At 42.7% G+C, this 15,645-nt stretch overlaps 1 protein-coding gene across 2 annotated transcripts in view; it reads left to right on the top strand.

Moving 5' to 3' along the window:
• The window catches only part of LOC117667378 (syntaxin-binding protein 4-like), a 94,006-nt gene extending 82,742 nt beyond the window's left edge, over window positions 1-11,264 (top strand). Inside the window, exons 18-21 of one of the 2 annotated variants that reach the window (XM_060692973.2) lie at window positions 101-217; window positions 4,770-4,816; window positions 7,504-7,643; window positions 10,246-11,264. In XM_060692973.2, coding sequence (XP_060548956.2) covers window positions 101-217; window positions 4,770-4,816; window positions 7,504-7,643; window positions 10,246-10,304 — 363 coding nt within the window. In that variant the 3' untranslated portion in view covers window positions 10,305-11,264. The remainder of the gene's footprint in view (window positions 1-100; window positions 218-4,769; window positions 4,817-7,503; window positions 7,644-10,245) is intronic. The other variant, XM_060692971.2, reaches the window with a different exon arrangement.
• Window positions 11,265-15,645: the final 4,381 nt, after the last annotated feature.

Here is a 15,645-nt window from a genome sequence, read left to right as displayed (position 1 = left end):
AGGTGAGTAAATGTATGTCAAGTTGCTCTGTCTAAAACTAATCATCTTCTCTTCCAACTTCTGTCTTTTCTCTCTTTTTTCTATTTCCCCCCAAAATCAGAGCGATGCCTTAGAACTGAAGAAACACCTGTCCTCGGTGAACGAACAGTTGCAGAAGTCCGAGGTCGCCCAGAAGCACCTGGAAATTTACAACAGGAAACTGCTATTGTTTGTTCAGGTGATCTGTTCAGAACTCAGTGTCTAGATGATGGGCGGGCATCTGTGGCTCCTTTACCACCTGCGGACTTCAACTCCCAGAAATCCTGAGCCAGCCACGCTCTTATTTATTTATTTATTTATTTATTTATTGGTTCGATTTATATGCCGCCCTTTCTCCGGAGACTCAGGGCGGCTTACAATGCATTAAGCAATAGCCTTCATACTTTTGTATATACCTGCTGAGTAGGGCTTTGCCCCCCCCCCCTCAAAGCGGTGTTCTTTTTTATACAAAGTCAGCTTATTGCCCCCAACAATCCGGGTCCTCATTTTACCTACCTCGAAAGGATGGAAGGCTGAGTCAACCTTGAGCCTGGTGAGATTTGAACTTGCAGTAATTGCAGGCAGCTGGTGTTACTTAACAGCACTTTAGTCTGCTGCGCCACCAAAGCTCTTGGGAATGGCTCGGGAATTTTTTTTTTTTTTTAATTTGATTTATATGCTGCCCTTCTCCGGAAACTCAGGGCGGCTTACAATGCGTTAAGCAATAGCCTTCATCCTTTTGTATATTTATACAAAGTCAGCTTATTGCCCCCACAAACTGGGTCCTCAATTTACCTACCTTAGAAAGGATGGAAGGCTGAGTCAACCTTGAGCCTGGTGAGATTCGAACCTGCAGTAATTGCAGGCAGCTAATGTTAATAACAGGGTGCTTTAGACCACTGTACTACCAAGGCTCTTCTGGGCATTGTATCCACAGGTTATAAATGTCTATGGAGATTCTCAGTCATCCAGGTCATGGTTGTCCCAAAGATACTTTTTCAAAAGGCAACTAGACTTTCTGGAAAGTCCGGTCTGCTCTTTCTCTTGAAATAGCATCTTTCCAGAAAGTCCAAGTTGTCTCTAGAAAAAGCATCTTTGGGAGACATTTTTTTTCCAGTGTTATTATAACTTTGAATAGAGTGGTGCAGTGTGGCCTAGAGGTGGAGCTCTCGCCTCACAATCAGGAGGCTTGGAGTTCGATCCTAGGTATAGAGGCAGATATTTCTCTTTCTGGGCACAATGAGATTATATCTGCTGAATAAAACTCCGCATTGGTGACAGGAAGGGCATCTGGCCAGGAAACACTCAGCTCAGTGGTGGGTTTCAACATTTTTTGCTACCGGTTCTGTTGGTGCAGCTTGGTGGGCGTGGCTTGGTGGATACAGTAAAATCTGCATTCCTTCCCCACTCCAGGAGAAGGTTACTACAAAATCCCCCTTTCCTCCAGATCAGCTGGGACTCGGGAGGCAGAGAATAGATGGGGGCGGGGCCAGTCAGAGGTGGTATTTACCGGTTCTCTGAACTACTCAAAATTTCCAATACCGGTTCTCCAGAATTGATCAGAACCTGCTGAAACCCACCTCTGACTCAGCTCCATTCAGTTGCCCAAGACTCCACCCCGCCTGCGATTATGGGGTTGTTAAATGATAACTATTATAACTTTCAATGGTTATTAAACAAATGATTGTAAATCAAGGGCAATCTGTAATCTGTTCCATGCTACCATCCATGTTGATTTGGGAACAATATTCTTGTGACAGATGTGACAACTCTATTCTAATAATGACGATAACATTAACATTATTTCCAGAAAGTCCAGATGCCTCTTGAATGGTCTTCCGGGTGCGATTCAAGGTGTTGGTTACCACCTTTAAAGCGCTCCATGGCACAGGACCCGGGTACCTTCGAGACTGTCTTCTGCCACCAATAGCCTCCCACCGGCCAGTCCGCTCCCACAGAGAGGGTCTCCTCAGGGTGCCATCGGCCAAGTTATGTCGGCTGGCGACACCCAGGGGGAGGGCCTTCTCTGTGGGAGCCCCAGCCCTGTGGAACGAACTGCCCCCGGAAATACGTAAGATCCCCGACCTCCAGTTGTTTCGCTGCGCACTGAAGACCCTGTTGTTCCGCCAGGCCGGGCTATCAACATAATAATTTTAAATTGGGGTATTTTAAATTTCTGGGGTTTTAAATTGAGCCAAATCTATTTAATTATTTTAAATTTTTAATAGTTGTTTTGTCTTGTGTTTTTAAATAGGCTGTACACCGCCCTGAGTCCTTCGGGAGAAGGGCGGTATAGAAATAAAATTATTATTATTATTATTATTATTATTATTGAAAAAGCATATTTGGGACACAGGTTGTGAAGGGACTGCCGCTGCCCATCCCTGGTCTAGATCATCCCATTTATGCATGAAAGTAGGGGGCAATAATATGCTGGATGTTATTATTATTATTAGAAGAGATTTGTCACATCTGTCACGAGAACATTGTTCCCAAATCAACATGGATGGTAGCATGGAACAGATTACAGGTAGCCCTTGACTTACAATCATTTGTTTAACAACCATTCAAAGTTACAATAGCCATGAAAAAAGTGACTTATGACTTGTCTTCACAGTTATGACCATTGCGGCATCCCTACAGTCACATGATCACAATCTGGGCACTTGGCAACTGGCATGTACTTATGACAGTTGCAGTGTCCTGGGCAGGAATGAAATCCAGCAGGTTCTAACAGGTTCTGGAGAACCGGTAGCAGAAATTTTGAGTAGTTTGGAGAACCGGCAAATTCCACCTTCTGGCTGGTCCCAGAGTGGGGTGGGAATGGAGATGTTGCAATATCCTTCCCCCAGGAGTGGGGAGGGAATGGAGATTTTGCAGTATCCTTCCCCTGGAGTGGGGTGGGAATGGAGATTTTGCAGTATCCTTCCCCTGCTACGCCCACCAAGCCATGCCCACAGAACTGGTAGGGAAAAAATTTGGATTTCACTCCTGGTCCTGGGATCATGTGATCTCCATTTGCGACCTTCCCAACTGACTTCTGACAAGCAAAGTCAATGGGGGAAACTGAATTCACTTAAGGACCTTGCAGCTCACTTAACAACCGCAGTGATTCACTTAACAACATGGCTAAAAAGGTCGTAAAATCAGGTGTGATTCCCTTCTGGCTTACCAATGGAAGTTCCGGGTTCAACTGAGGACTTCCTGTATTGTAGTTTCTTTCTTTTTTTGGTTCAGATTCTGCACAAATAGAACCATTTATTTGTGGCCACAAAAAAGGATGTGTGTCGAGCAGATTATGGCAAGAAAAAAAAAAGGACGCAAAATTTGAAGTTTGAGTTTGAAAAGAAAAGACAGGGCTTTAGGCTGAAAAATATGTGTGTTAGGGGAAATTGTGTAGAAGAAATCACACCAGGACAGCTAACATTACAATGGATTTAAATTCACAGTCGTGTGTTGGAGAAATTGGGTGGAAGAGCTTTTTATCTTAGGAAAGGATGGAGGTAGTTTAAAATGAAACTAACAATGGATTGAGAAGAGCCGTGGCGGCGCAGTGGTTAGAATGCAGTACTGCAGGCTCATTCTGCCAACTGCCAGGAGTTTGATTCTGACCAGCTCAAGATTGACTCAGCCTTCCCTCCTTCCGAGGTGGGTAAAATGAGGACCCAGATTGTTGGGGGCAAATAGGCTGACTCTGTAAACTGCTTAGAGAGGGCTGGAAAGCACTGTGAAGCAGTATATAAGTCTAAATGCTACTGCTACTGCTACTGCTATTGCTATTCTCCCCTTCCTTCCTTCCTTCCTTCCTTCCTTCCTTCCTTCCTTCCTTCCTTCCTTCCTTCCTTCCTCCCTTCCTCCCTTCCTTCCTTCCATGGTGCACAGCAGTTAGAATGCAGTATTGCAGGCTAACTCACTGCTCACTCCCAGGAGTTTGATCCTGACTGACTCAAGGTTGGCTCAGCCTTCCTGCCTTCCGAGGTGGGTAAAATGAGGACTCAGATTGTTGGGGGCCGTAGGCTGACTCTGTAAACCGCTTAGAGAGGGCTGGAAAGCACTGTGAAGCTGTATATAAGTCTAAGCGCTATTGCTAAGGGCTATCTCCCTTTAATTTTGACAATAAGACCATGCATGTCCTTATTTGTGTGTGTGTGTGGGTGGGTATTTACTTTTTCCATTAAAAGCATATCTCCTGCTCCAAGATTAAAGGTTGGGAATCAAATACTCCTTTTTTCATTTTTCAGCTGAACTTTAGCACATCAGCCTGACTAGGTGGCTTCAGCCTGACTCAAGTGGCTAAGACACTGAGTTTGTCGATCAGCAAGGTTGGCAGTTTGGCGGTTCAAATCCCCAGTACAGATCTCCTATGTGAGCAGGGGGTTGGACTAAAAATCAGGGGTGGGCAAATGTGGCTCTTTTACAACCTGTGGACTTCAACTCAGGAATTCTGGGAGTTGAAGTCCACAGGTTGTAAAAGAGCCACATTTGCCCACCCCTGGACTAAATGACTTCCAAGATCCCTTCCAACTCTTGTTAGTGTTAAAAAAACTAAAATGGCTGACCTTGATCTAATTTTGAACTTCGATTTACCTTCTTAAATGATTTTTGTTTCTATTTTACCTCTCGGTGGAAAAATGGGTCTTCCTTGGAGGGAGCCATAAAAATTCAGCCAAGAAAACAGATGTTTTGGTAGCACTGATGAGGTCACGATCCAGCAATGCTGACACCCTTTTTCATGCTTTGTTTTTAACCAGCATGCGCACAGATTACTGAGCTCGTCTTGCTCTTTACCAAAAAAGAGGTAAGAACTTCCTTGAGCTTCATTCTTACCACTTGTCATCGTCACATCAAAAGTGGTTTTTATTTTGAAAACACAATTGGACTGGTTTTTGTTTTTTTGTTTTTTTTGAGGCTTAAGAAAAACAGGCAAACCAAATTAATTCAAACACTTCGTGCAATGAAGGATATCTGACATCCTTCTTGATTCCGTGATGGCAGTTCTGATGATATTCCATGATTCTGGGAATATCAAAAGTGGTTTTAATTTTGAAAAGGGAACTAGACTGATTTTTTTTTTTTTGAGGAAAAATAAGATGTTTCGCCTCCTATCTTGGAAGCTTCATCAGTTGCAGTGGTAGGTTGCTACTGGTTCACCCCAGTTCAGGCGAATAGGTAGCAGCAGCAGCGGGAGGCTCCGCCCACTCGCCCGGACGTCATCAAATACACTCTGTGCATGCACGAGCGAACTGGTAACAAAGGTAAGTTAAACCTACCACTGATCAGTTGTATTGGATGCTGTGGGAGATGGAAGGACAGTTATTGACAGTTGGGATTACCGTGTTTCCCCCCAAAATAAGACCCCATTTTATATTTTTTTGAACTCTGAAATAAGCGCTTGGCCTTATTTTCAAGGATGTCTTATTATTTTGGAGCAAGATGGAGCTCCTCTTGCCGTCTTATCTGATTTCCAGCTCTGTCTCCCTAACCCTAACCAGAGGAAATGGCGGGGACCGGCTGTGCATGCGGTTAAATATTTTTGGGGAGGGCTTATTTTTTGGGGGGGAGGCTTAATTTAGTGCATGCACTCAAAAGCCCAATTTGGCTTATTATCAGGGGATGTCTTATTTTAGGGGAAACAGGGTAGTTATGGGGGAGGAATGATGGGTTCTGACAGGATGGTGGTGGGGGAAAATGGAAAAATTGTGTTTTCTGTGCAGTCATCTGTTCCACCTGTCATTCCCACACCCCCACCTCCAACTAATCTTAACTGTCAATAGCTGTCCTACCATCTCCCACAGCAACCAATACAACTGATGCCGCTTTCAGGACAGGTGGCGAAATGTCTTCTTCTGCCTCAAAAAGAATCAGTCCAAGTTTTCTTTTCAAAAATAAAAACCACTTTTTGATGCGTGCAGGATGTTCAAAGTAGTTTCTATGGATGTTCTGAGTAACCCTTACGAAGGACTTGTAAGATAGACTGTTGTTCTTCTACATCTCATTTATTTATTTGCATCCTACTTTTATTATTATTAACAAATCACTGAAGGCAGCATACGTATTCGACACACTTTTCTCCTCCTATTTTTTCCACAGCAACAACCCTGTGAGGTAGGTTGGGCTGAGAAAGAGTGACTGGTCCAAAGTCACTCAACTGGCTTTCATGCCTAAGGCAGGGCTAGAACTCACCATCTCCTGGTGATTGGCCCAAAGTCACCCAGCTGGCTTTCACAGCTAAGGTAGGACTAGAACTCACCGTCTCCTGGTGATTGGTCAAAAGTCACCCAGCTGGCTTTCAGGGCTAAGGTAGGACTAGAACTCACCGTCACCTGGTAATTGGCCCAAAGTCACCCAGCTGGCTTTCAGGGCTAAAATGGGACTAGAACTCACCGTCTCCTGGTGATTGGCCCAAAGTTACCCAGCTGGCTTTCACAGCTAAGGTAGGACTAGAACTCACCGTCTCCTGGTGATTGGCCCAAAGTCACCCAGTTGGCTTTCAGGGCTAAGATGGAACATGATATCTCCTGTTTTCTAGCCTGGCGCTTTAACCATTAGACCAAACTGGCTCTTCCATAATGCAAGTAGCAAAGTTGAATGAGTACGGCTTTCTTCAAAGTTTCCCTGAGCATTAGCCCTTTTAGATAGTGCAGGCATGAAACCAAAACCAGGAATATTAACACTACTTTTATAATACCTGCAACAGAATCTTGCAAATCTGCAAGCACTTCTCTCTCTTACTTTTACTTTCCAGAGAACTAGGGAAGGTCCCTTCTGTGATGCTTCCTCCATCCCCATTTTTTCTCTGGGCTCAGATTCTTTTCATCTGACCATTGTCTAGGCCCATGATGGCAAACCTATGGCATGCGTGCCACAGGTGGCATGCGGAGCCCATATCTGTGGGCTCATGAGCATTGCCCTAGCTCAGCTCCAGCGTGTATGCGCACACCGATCAGCTAATTTTTGGGAAGCCAGGAAATGAGCCATTTCCAGACTCCAGAGGGCCTCTGGAGAGGGGAGGGTTGGGGAAGGCCGTTTTCGCCCTCCCCAGGCTCCTAGAAAGGCTCTGGAGCCTGGGGAGGGTGAAAAACAGGCCTTCCAGTCCCACCGGAAGTCAGGAAACAGGCTATTTCCAGCCTCCGGAGGGCCTCTGGGGGGAGTGGGGAAGAACATTTTCGACCTCCCCAGGCTCCAAAAAAGCCTCTGGAGCCTGGGGAGGGCGAAAAATGGGCCTACCCGGCCCACCGTGACATTGCGTGCCAAAAGTGGGGGAATGGGGGGGTTACATCCACATGTGTGGGGATGGGGAGCATTGAATTATGAGTGTGGGCATGCACACGTGCGACCCTCACTTTTGGCATGCAATGGCAAAAAGTTTAGCCATCACTGGTCTAGGCTGTGGGTTCTTCTGTCTCCCAAGGTTATCCTCATATCCCATTACACCAAGAGACTACGAAGTAGGAATTCACAAACAATCACATTTTCCCTCCTAAGGATTGACAGCCAAGAGGATGAGGACAAGACAAAAGAGGTTTCAGAAACTACCCTTCTCTCTTCAGAACTTGCCAGAATGTTGATCGCAGAAGGCAATGAACTGTTGGAGAATAACTCATTGTCAAGTGCTACAAGAGATGGTAAGTTCCATTTGTAGGCAATGCTGCTGGAAAAACCAGCTTCTTTTCTGTTATTACTCCAGTACATGGCAGCCGGGAGGATGGTAGAACTAGAAAGCAAGAAAGATTTCTTCCAAGCCTTGCACAAACATTACCCTGTCCAAGGTGCTGAAGTTCTGATTGTATCTTGCCTTGACCATCACTCTATACTTGACTTTGCTTGGCCATGAGGGAGCTTGATCTGAGTTGAAACAAAGGTCCCTCAGCACAATATCGAATCTGAACTAAACAAAGCTAGATCCTACAAGTCCTGAATAAATTGGCTTGCAGTTGGATATAGATGATTCCTTGCCTGTCGCCAATGGGTGAGGTTTAGATGATTGCAAACCAAGAGAATCTCAATTTGACCTACTGCAAGTGCTTCCCAAACCTTTTCTTTCATAAACCGAAAACTATTTATCAGAATATCTTGGTACTCTCTGAGCTTGGAGGTATTCTTGCATCATCAGTGCATTACCTAGTTTGGTAATGAAATGTGTACAAGAAGGCCACTAAGTTCAGAGACTCCATCAAGGACATCACCGTTCAACCCTGAGCTACAAATATTTTCTTCTGTCAATCTTAATGAGGTTTGAGAATCAGGTTTGAGAAAGGGAGAATAGATCCTTTCCTTCAGCAGCATCATAACTTCAAACGGGCACTGAACAGATGGTCATAACTCAAGGGCTACCTGTATTATAAAAACAGTAGCCTTCAATGATCTTTACATCGTTTGCACCAATAACCATTGGTGGTTTCAGTTTTTCATCTTAATAGGAATATTTGAGAGTTATTTTAGTACACCCGGCAATCTTTAAGTCAATTTAAATGCCCCTTTTGCGATGGGTAATTGGTTTGTGTCATTACCCAAAGAAAAAACTACTTTTACCCAATTTGGGGTAATTTACTCAGATTTGGGGTACCCTGCCCTAGTGAGATCTAGTACAAAATGTCAACTTGCAAAGCATCCCTGGCCTGCTCTCGAGTCACCATAGGCCAGGGGGGATGGGAAATGGCATAGCCTCCAAAGATATATGCACATATATCTTTGATATATGTGCATATATCAAAGATATATGCACATTTATCTTATCTCTCTCAAGGCTGTATCCCGGGGTTATCTACAGCAGCCAGAGGGGAGTGACCTCTACAACCCACAAAATTGCTCCGTTGGTGAATGCAATTGATGACACACCCCGGGGGGAGAGAGGATCATAATTGACAGGGTCATAATTGGAGCGTAAATTACGTAGGGTCAGAGATGGCTTCAACTTGAGAACATGTCGACATGAAGCTCCTAATAAAGACTGTATTTCTTTTGAAGCTTGGCTCAAGACTCATGATTTAATTAGGACATCCGTCGGAACCCTGACACAAAGCTTTTCTCGTGAAATACTTCTGAACCTGCTCAATTGTACTGGTGTCAGATATATGGTGGGGATTCCAAATAGTTGAACAATACTCTAAGATCGGTATAGTATTAGTTTTATAAGCTCTAATTAGCAACTGCTACCAGTTCGGTAAGTGTGGCTAGGTGGGGGGGGGCATGTGACTTAGTAGGCGTGGCCAACTTGATGTCACTCACACCCACTCAGTCACATGACACCCCCCCCACCTAGCCATGCCCACATGAAAAGGTATGAAATTTTTTTGAATTCCTACCTATCTACCTGCGCCCTCCCTTCACCAGTCACCCCCATTATCCCTCCTTTAGCGACCCCGGCCCTAGCCCCACTTCCTCCCCCACCACCGCCTTTGTTCGGGCTGCTTACCTTCCACAGCGGCTGGTCCAGAGTCTGGAAGGCAAGCTGAACGGAGTTTTTGGCAGCCTCCAGCCAGCCGCTGCTGCTGGAAAGCGGCTGGCAAAGCTGCTGCTGTCGCTGCATGTTCTTTGTGCATGTGCATCCCACTGGACTTGCAAGGCAATGGGATATGCATGCGCAAAGAACATGGCGGCAACAAACATGGCGGTCAGGGCAAGTGAGCGGTGACCAGAGGACCAGTTCGAGGGTGTGGCCAGCCGGCCATCGCTACCAGTTTGGTGACCGGGGCCAAATTCCCACCACCGGTTCGCATGAACCGGTGCGAACCGACTGAATACCACCTCTGAATACGATGTTTACAGAATGTTTAGCAGTTGTAAGTCAAGGACCACTTGTAGCTGGTAAAGGGGTAGTTCTCATTTCTAAAATGACATTTACCAGGTTTCCTGAGACAGCCGGTGAGGGAGTAATATCTGATCCTTCCTCTCATGCTCCATTATAGAGGCAGAAGCGGAGTAACAGCAGGAAAGCAAGCAGATGAACGGTGGGGGGGGGAGGAGCCAATGAAGACACAGATTTGTCGGATAAAAGGAGTTAAAGAGTCAGTTTGTGAGCGAGGGTGTAATTGAATTCTTCGGCTGAGATTAAAATTTGATATTAAAAAATTCAAGAGGGTTGAATGGGGGCTTGTCTGGTACACCAGCTGCTGACGTTTCTATTCTGAGCGAAGGTTAGGAACCTTGAGGGCATCTCCAGATTAGATGCTGATTGGGTTGACGATGACCTGGTGATGTTTTGTGATCTTCTGCTTTCATTGACAGCTCTACTGCAAGATTGGGACGACTGCCAAGCAGACGAGAGGTCCCCCAACTATGAATAATGAGGAACGTGGGACCATTTCCTCCAGAAGTTAAAGACTTTTTGGGCCATTTCTGGTCCACAACGCTCCTTCAGCATGAACCTTCTTTCAGTTGTCTCCACTGCTTCCTCAAGGTCTGAAAGAACAAGAACAATGGCAGCTATGATCTCTGGAAAGTCATTTCCGGAGGGCAGGTTAAGAACCCTAGAATCCTAGACTTGGAAGGCATCATGAGAGCTTCTAGTCCATCCCTTTCCACAGGGCAGGAATCCTCACACCCTTCTAGGCAATAGAGCTTGCCCAGCCTTGGATGAAAAACTCCACTGATGGAGCTCCAGAACTTCAGGAGGCGAACTGTTCTACATATATTCCATTTGGATAGGTCTCTGTAAAGCTTTATTTTTGCTTATTTATCTAAGCCCTTGCTGGGGAGAATAACCAGAGGACTGTCACTTAAATCATGGTGATTTTTACAAGAGCCTTGGTAGTACAGTGGTCTAAAGCATCCTGTTATTAAGACCAGATGCCTGCAATTACTGCAGGTTCAAATCTCGCCAGGCTCAAGGTTGACTCAGCCTTCCATCCTTTCTAAGGTAGGTAAATTGAGGACCCAGTTTGTGGGGGCAATAAGCTGACTTTGTATAAAATATACGAAAGGATGAAGGCTATTGCTTAGCACATTGTAAACTGCCCTGAGTCTCCGGAGAAGGGCGACATATAAATCAAATTTTAAAAAAATTTAACTGGGATTTAAGCGAGGGGGAAAGGTAAAATTTTCACTTAGTTTTTGCACTGTGTGTATGCATGCATTAATGCTGTTTTCTGTACAATTCTGGGCTCTTTTTTAGATGAAATATAGTATTACCCTATGGTACTTCCCCAGGTCAGGAGTTTGGCAGCCTCTTTTATCCCAACGAACAGATTTCGTTAGAGAGCTCGTGAAAGTTTATGCCTTGTAATTAAATTTTATTCACCTGAAAAGGAGTTACCAGATGCCTCTTGATTTATGGGTGGAAGAAATTATAAATAGAGAACAGATAAAGAGAAATAAAACTGATCATGAGCACGGCCATCATTTCTGTGCACCCAATCCTCAACAGATAGTCAGTGAAAATGATCTGCATTCAGATCAAATTTTTAACCCCCGTTTCTCTCCAAGGATTCTGTTGGATGCTTATCCTACGGTTGGGTAGATAATATATAGAAAACTATGTTCTGTAACTTTAACTGCTACAAGATGACTAATTGGCTGTGCTAAGCAGACATAAAAGAAGGCAGGAAGTTCATTCACTTCTGCTCCTGCTATTAGAAGATTGAACTGCTGAAAGGAACTGTGTCTGTGTTACTGGAGAGAACTGGAATTGTAAGCAAATGATGTTTTTGTGTTGAACCGTGATTATTTGAAGAAGTGTTATCTTTGTTTTGAGAAGCCAAGTTTGTTTTACTACAAGTAAAGACTTTATTTTTCTTTAAACGTTCAGAGTCTGTGAGTATCTGTGTATTTTGCTAAGCAACGTATCTATTCGCTGTCTGGTCCGTTGCACCACTTTGCAGAGGGCAGTTTTACCCTCAACACTGGTTATGGGCCCAGTGCCAGAGTGTGTGTACCAGTTACAGCAATAAGAGAGTTGTGACACACATTATTGCTCCAGACGTTCTGATACGTATTTAATATCATGGTGAGGATGGCACAAGGTCAAGCTCCCAACTTATCGCTGGTTACCCGGCCGGATGGCACCAACTACAAATCCTGGTCCACCAAGTGCAGTCTCCTGATGCGCAAAGAAGGGCTATGGAATGTAGTGCAGAATCCACCAGATGTGACCTCCTGGAATGCTGACGATGCTGAGGATGCCAGGAAGATAGCCGAGTTCCAGAGGAAGAATGAGAGTGTATTGTGTATTATTGGTTTGTCTCTAGATGATACCCAGCTTGTTCACATCGAGGGTGAACAGTCTGCTGCAAGATGCTGGGGCAATTTGAAACGTGTTTATGTTCATGACACTGTGGGGGCACAAATTAACATTACACAAAAGTTGTTTCACACACGACTCCTTAAGGGTAGTGACATGTTAACACATCTGAATTGCATAAAAAGCATTTTTCGAGAGCTACATCAAAAGGAGGTGGTTTTTTCCGAGCAGCAACAGGTTTATATACTGTTATCATCGCTAGATGAGAGCTACGACGACGTAGTAACATCATTCTGAAGGTCTCACAGCAGCTACCCTCCATGGTCACATGACCCCATTTCTGGTGCTCAAGAAACGGCCTACAGTCATGGATGTTTGTAGCATCCCCTAGTCACATATCTGCATTTTGTGCTTCTGTACCAGAGACATATTCCTTGTGTGTCTAATCACACTTGGCCAAATAAATAAAGTATAGTATTTTATGATGGTTTTGCTGAAAAACGGCATTTACTTCTGGTCTAGGGTGGGCTTCAGATCCTTTGGCAACAGACTTCTGGTTGATATCGCAGTGGGAATGGATTGGAAAATAGTGGGCTCTGATGAGCTGCACAAAATCCAGCCGGACAAACCGCTGCCAGGAGGCTTTTGAGCCATAGCCATCTTGTAGGGACGGTGAAGAAAGGGTATGTGTTTTGTGGATTGCGAGGAATTGGCAATTTCCTCCCTGGAACAGAAACAGCTCTCCCGAAGTGGCAGCAGGTGCGGCGGCCATCATATGGTGGCCACCTTGAAGCTGGGACAACCGAACCGAAAAATTGTGCAAGAGTAGCAATTGGATGGAGTTCTAGAACTGGGTGAGATAAATGCCAATTTATACTAAGAAAAATCAAAATTGAAGTTTTAAAAGAATTTCTGAGCTTTGACTAGCGACTATTTGACATTTGGGAAAAAAAACATACACGTGGAACAAAGAGAAGGTGTGGATTGTAATATAAAGTATCTAACAGAAAGTCTTGGATTTGGAAAATTGGGAAAAGCAAATGATTTTTAAAAAGAAAAAAAATGATTTTTGGAAGAAAACAATAATTTATAAGAGAACTTTTAAAAATCATTGGACACTTTGACAGACAATTGGATAAAATAGCCTGCTTTGTAATGGAGTAGAAACAGAGAGTGCCGTCTGCTGGAGGAAAGAAAAAGTACTGTAACATTCTACTCAAATAGACAAAACAGAAGAAATAGCAGCTGGAAATTTTGACCTTGGCCATCTAGAAGAAGATAATTTGGACACTGTGAGAATTTTACATCTGTTTTACAACTGGGTGGTTGTTTTATTTCCCGTCTCTTCTGGAAGATAGCTTTATAATTGGATTTGACTGTTGTTGAATTTGGACAATAATTAATAATTGAGAATAACATTTTAACTTTAAAGAACAAAGGAATAATCGAAAGAAGAAGAAAAAGAAGAGAACTATATTGACTTAAAATTCTGGCTAAGTGCATAGAGATATAATTGCGGAGGTATTAGTAACCTTTTAAATGGTCATAAAATGGAGTTGCAGATGTATGAAGAGTTACTTTTGATGTTTAAAAGTATGCGTAAATCTTTAATAGGCAAAAAAGAAACTGAAAATTTATTTAAATATACAAGAAAAGAAAATGAAGAGAAGTTGGAAGAGGGAAATTTAAATGAGAAACAAGAAATTAACAATGTTGAAGAGAAAATATTAAAAGATAGAAATCAGATTGAGAGCATTATAGAAATGGTTGGGTAAGTAAAAAGCGCAGAGAGGAAAGGGGGGGAATTCCCCCTAAAAAAGAAACAGGCGAAAGGAAAGAAGGGGAAAATCTGGAAGAGACAAGGGAAAGTTTTGGTGAGGGATGCTCAAATAATACAACAAAAAAAGATAAAAGGAAGACAGAAGATGAAATGTAACATATATATATATATATAAGAGAATTGAGAAGTTAGAGAGAGATAGAGGGTCATGCAAAAAATTATTAGAAAAGGGGATGCTAAAAAGATTTAGAGATGATGGTTAAAGATGAAGGATGATGGGGTAAAAATTGGCAAATATATATATCTGAGATAGATTAATAAATGGGAATGGGAAAGTAGACAATATAATAATAGTATTTTTGATAGTTTTTAAAATTAGAATGGAATTTTAATTGTTATAGTAGTGGTAAGAGAGAAGAATTATAGGATATAGATATACTGTGATGCTAGCTAGATGAAAGCATTGAAAATGAAATGATAAAGAAGTATGTAAGAATAATATGGTAGAAATTGAAAAAATATGATATGGTGGGAAATGATTATAAGTGAATATATGATAAAGGTGAATGAATAGAGTTTGTCTGCATTAAATCTTAATAGATAGAAATGTGAAAATAAGCAATTTGACAATATTATTAATTTTGATATCAATGTAAATTAAAATGGACATTTTAAAATGTTAATTGTAAAGAGAATAACAATGTTGAAATCATGAAAGTGACTATTTTTGCAAAGAAGAAGGAATAGAACATGTTTGTGATAAACTACAGCAGATGGAAAGCTGAAAATAAATAATCTCAGGATATTATTAATTTTGATAACAATGTAAATTAAGATGAATATTTTATTGTTAACGTTTGGGTAGAAGGAATTAGAGAGACACTTCTGGAAATGAAGAAAGAATGTAAACAACTGGAGTAACTGAGAAGCAGCATAAGGTGTAAAGTGAAGTTATTTATATAAAATTGAAAAAGATGAAAAAATAATGGAAAGAAAATATTACTATTATTAATAATAATGACCCAATTAATGATTGTCATGACCTACAATTATGACGGGCAGGTTCCTTTATAGTCATAAGTCAAGGACTACCTGTATGATGGCCAAGAGGGGGGCCAGGGATGCTGGGTGTAAGGAATGCTGTGAGGCCAGTAGGGATCCAACAGTTGGCATCTCATGAGTAGCTAGAACTACGTAGCATGAGGGATGTTGCACTTGAGTTCATATTGAATCACTCATTGTGCACTTCTCCATCATGGAAGCGATTGCTGGGTTTATTTCAAAGCCAACATACTTGTGTATGATTTTCACTTTCCTTCAAAAAAGAAGAGCCACCCTTTTTAGATCAGGCTAAACATCTTGACTTAATCCAGCGTTTTGCTTTCATCACGAATATTCCGATATCTCTAACAAGCAGGACTTGAACTGACTCAGCACCTCCCCCTTAGCACCATCTGAGTTGGATGGTGCTTCTTATTTGGCAACTGGCATTGAATCATTTTGATTAGCAGCCATTGATAGATTTGTACTTCATGAATGGGTTTAATTCTTTAAAGCCAACCAAGTTGGCAGGCATGCCTGCATTCTCTGGCAGCAAATTCTGTGGTTTAATTAAATCTGTTGTAAATGAGTTTTGGCACCAATAGCAAAAGAAGAAAATTCCTTCCTT

Source organism: Pantherophis guttatus, chromosome 14 (genome assembly GCF_059756535.1).
Source record: "Pantherophis guttatus breed Tessera chromosome 14, ASM5975653v1, whole genome shotgun sequence".
Lineage (NCBI taxonomy): Eukaryota > Metazoa > Chordata > Lepidosauria > Squamata > Colubridae > Pantherophis > Pantherophis guttatus.
Note: the sequence above shows the minus strand (reverse complement) of the source record. Positions and strands in the feature narration are given on the sequence as shown.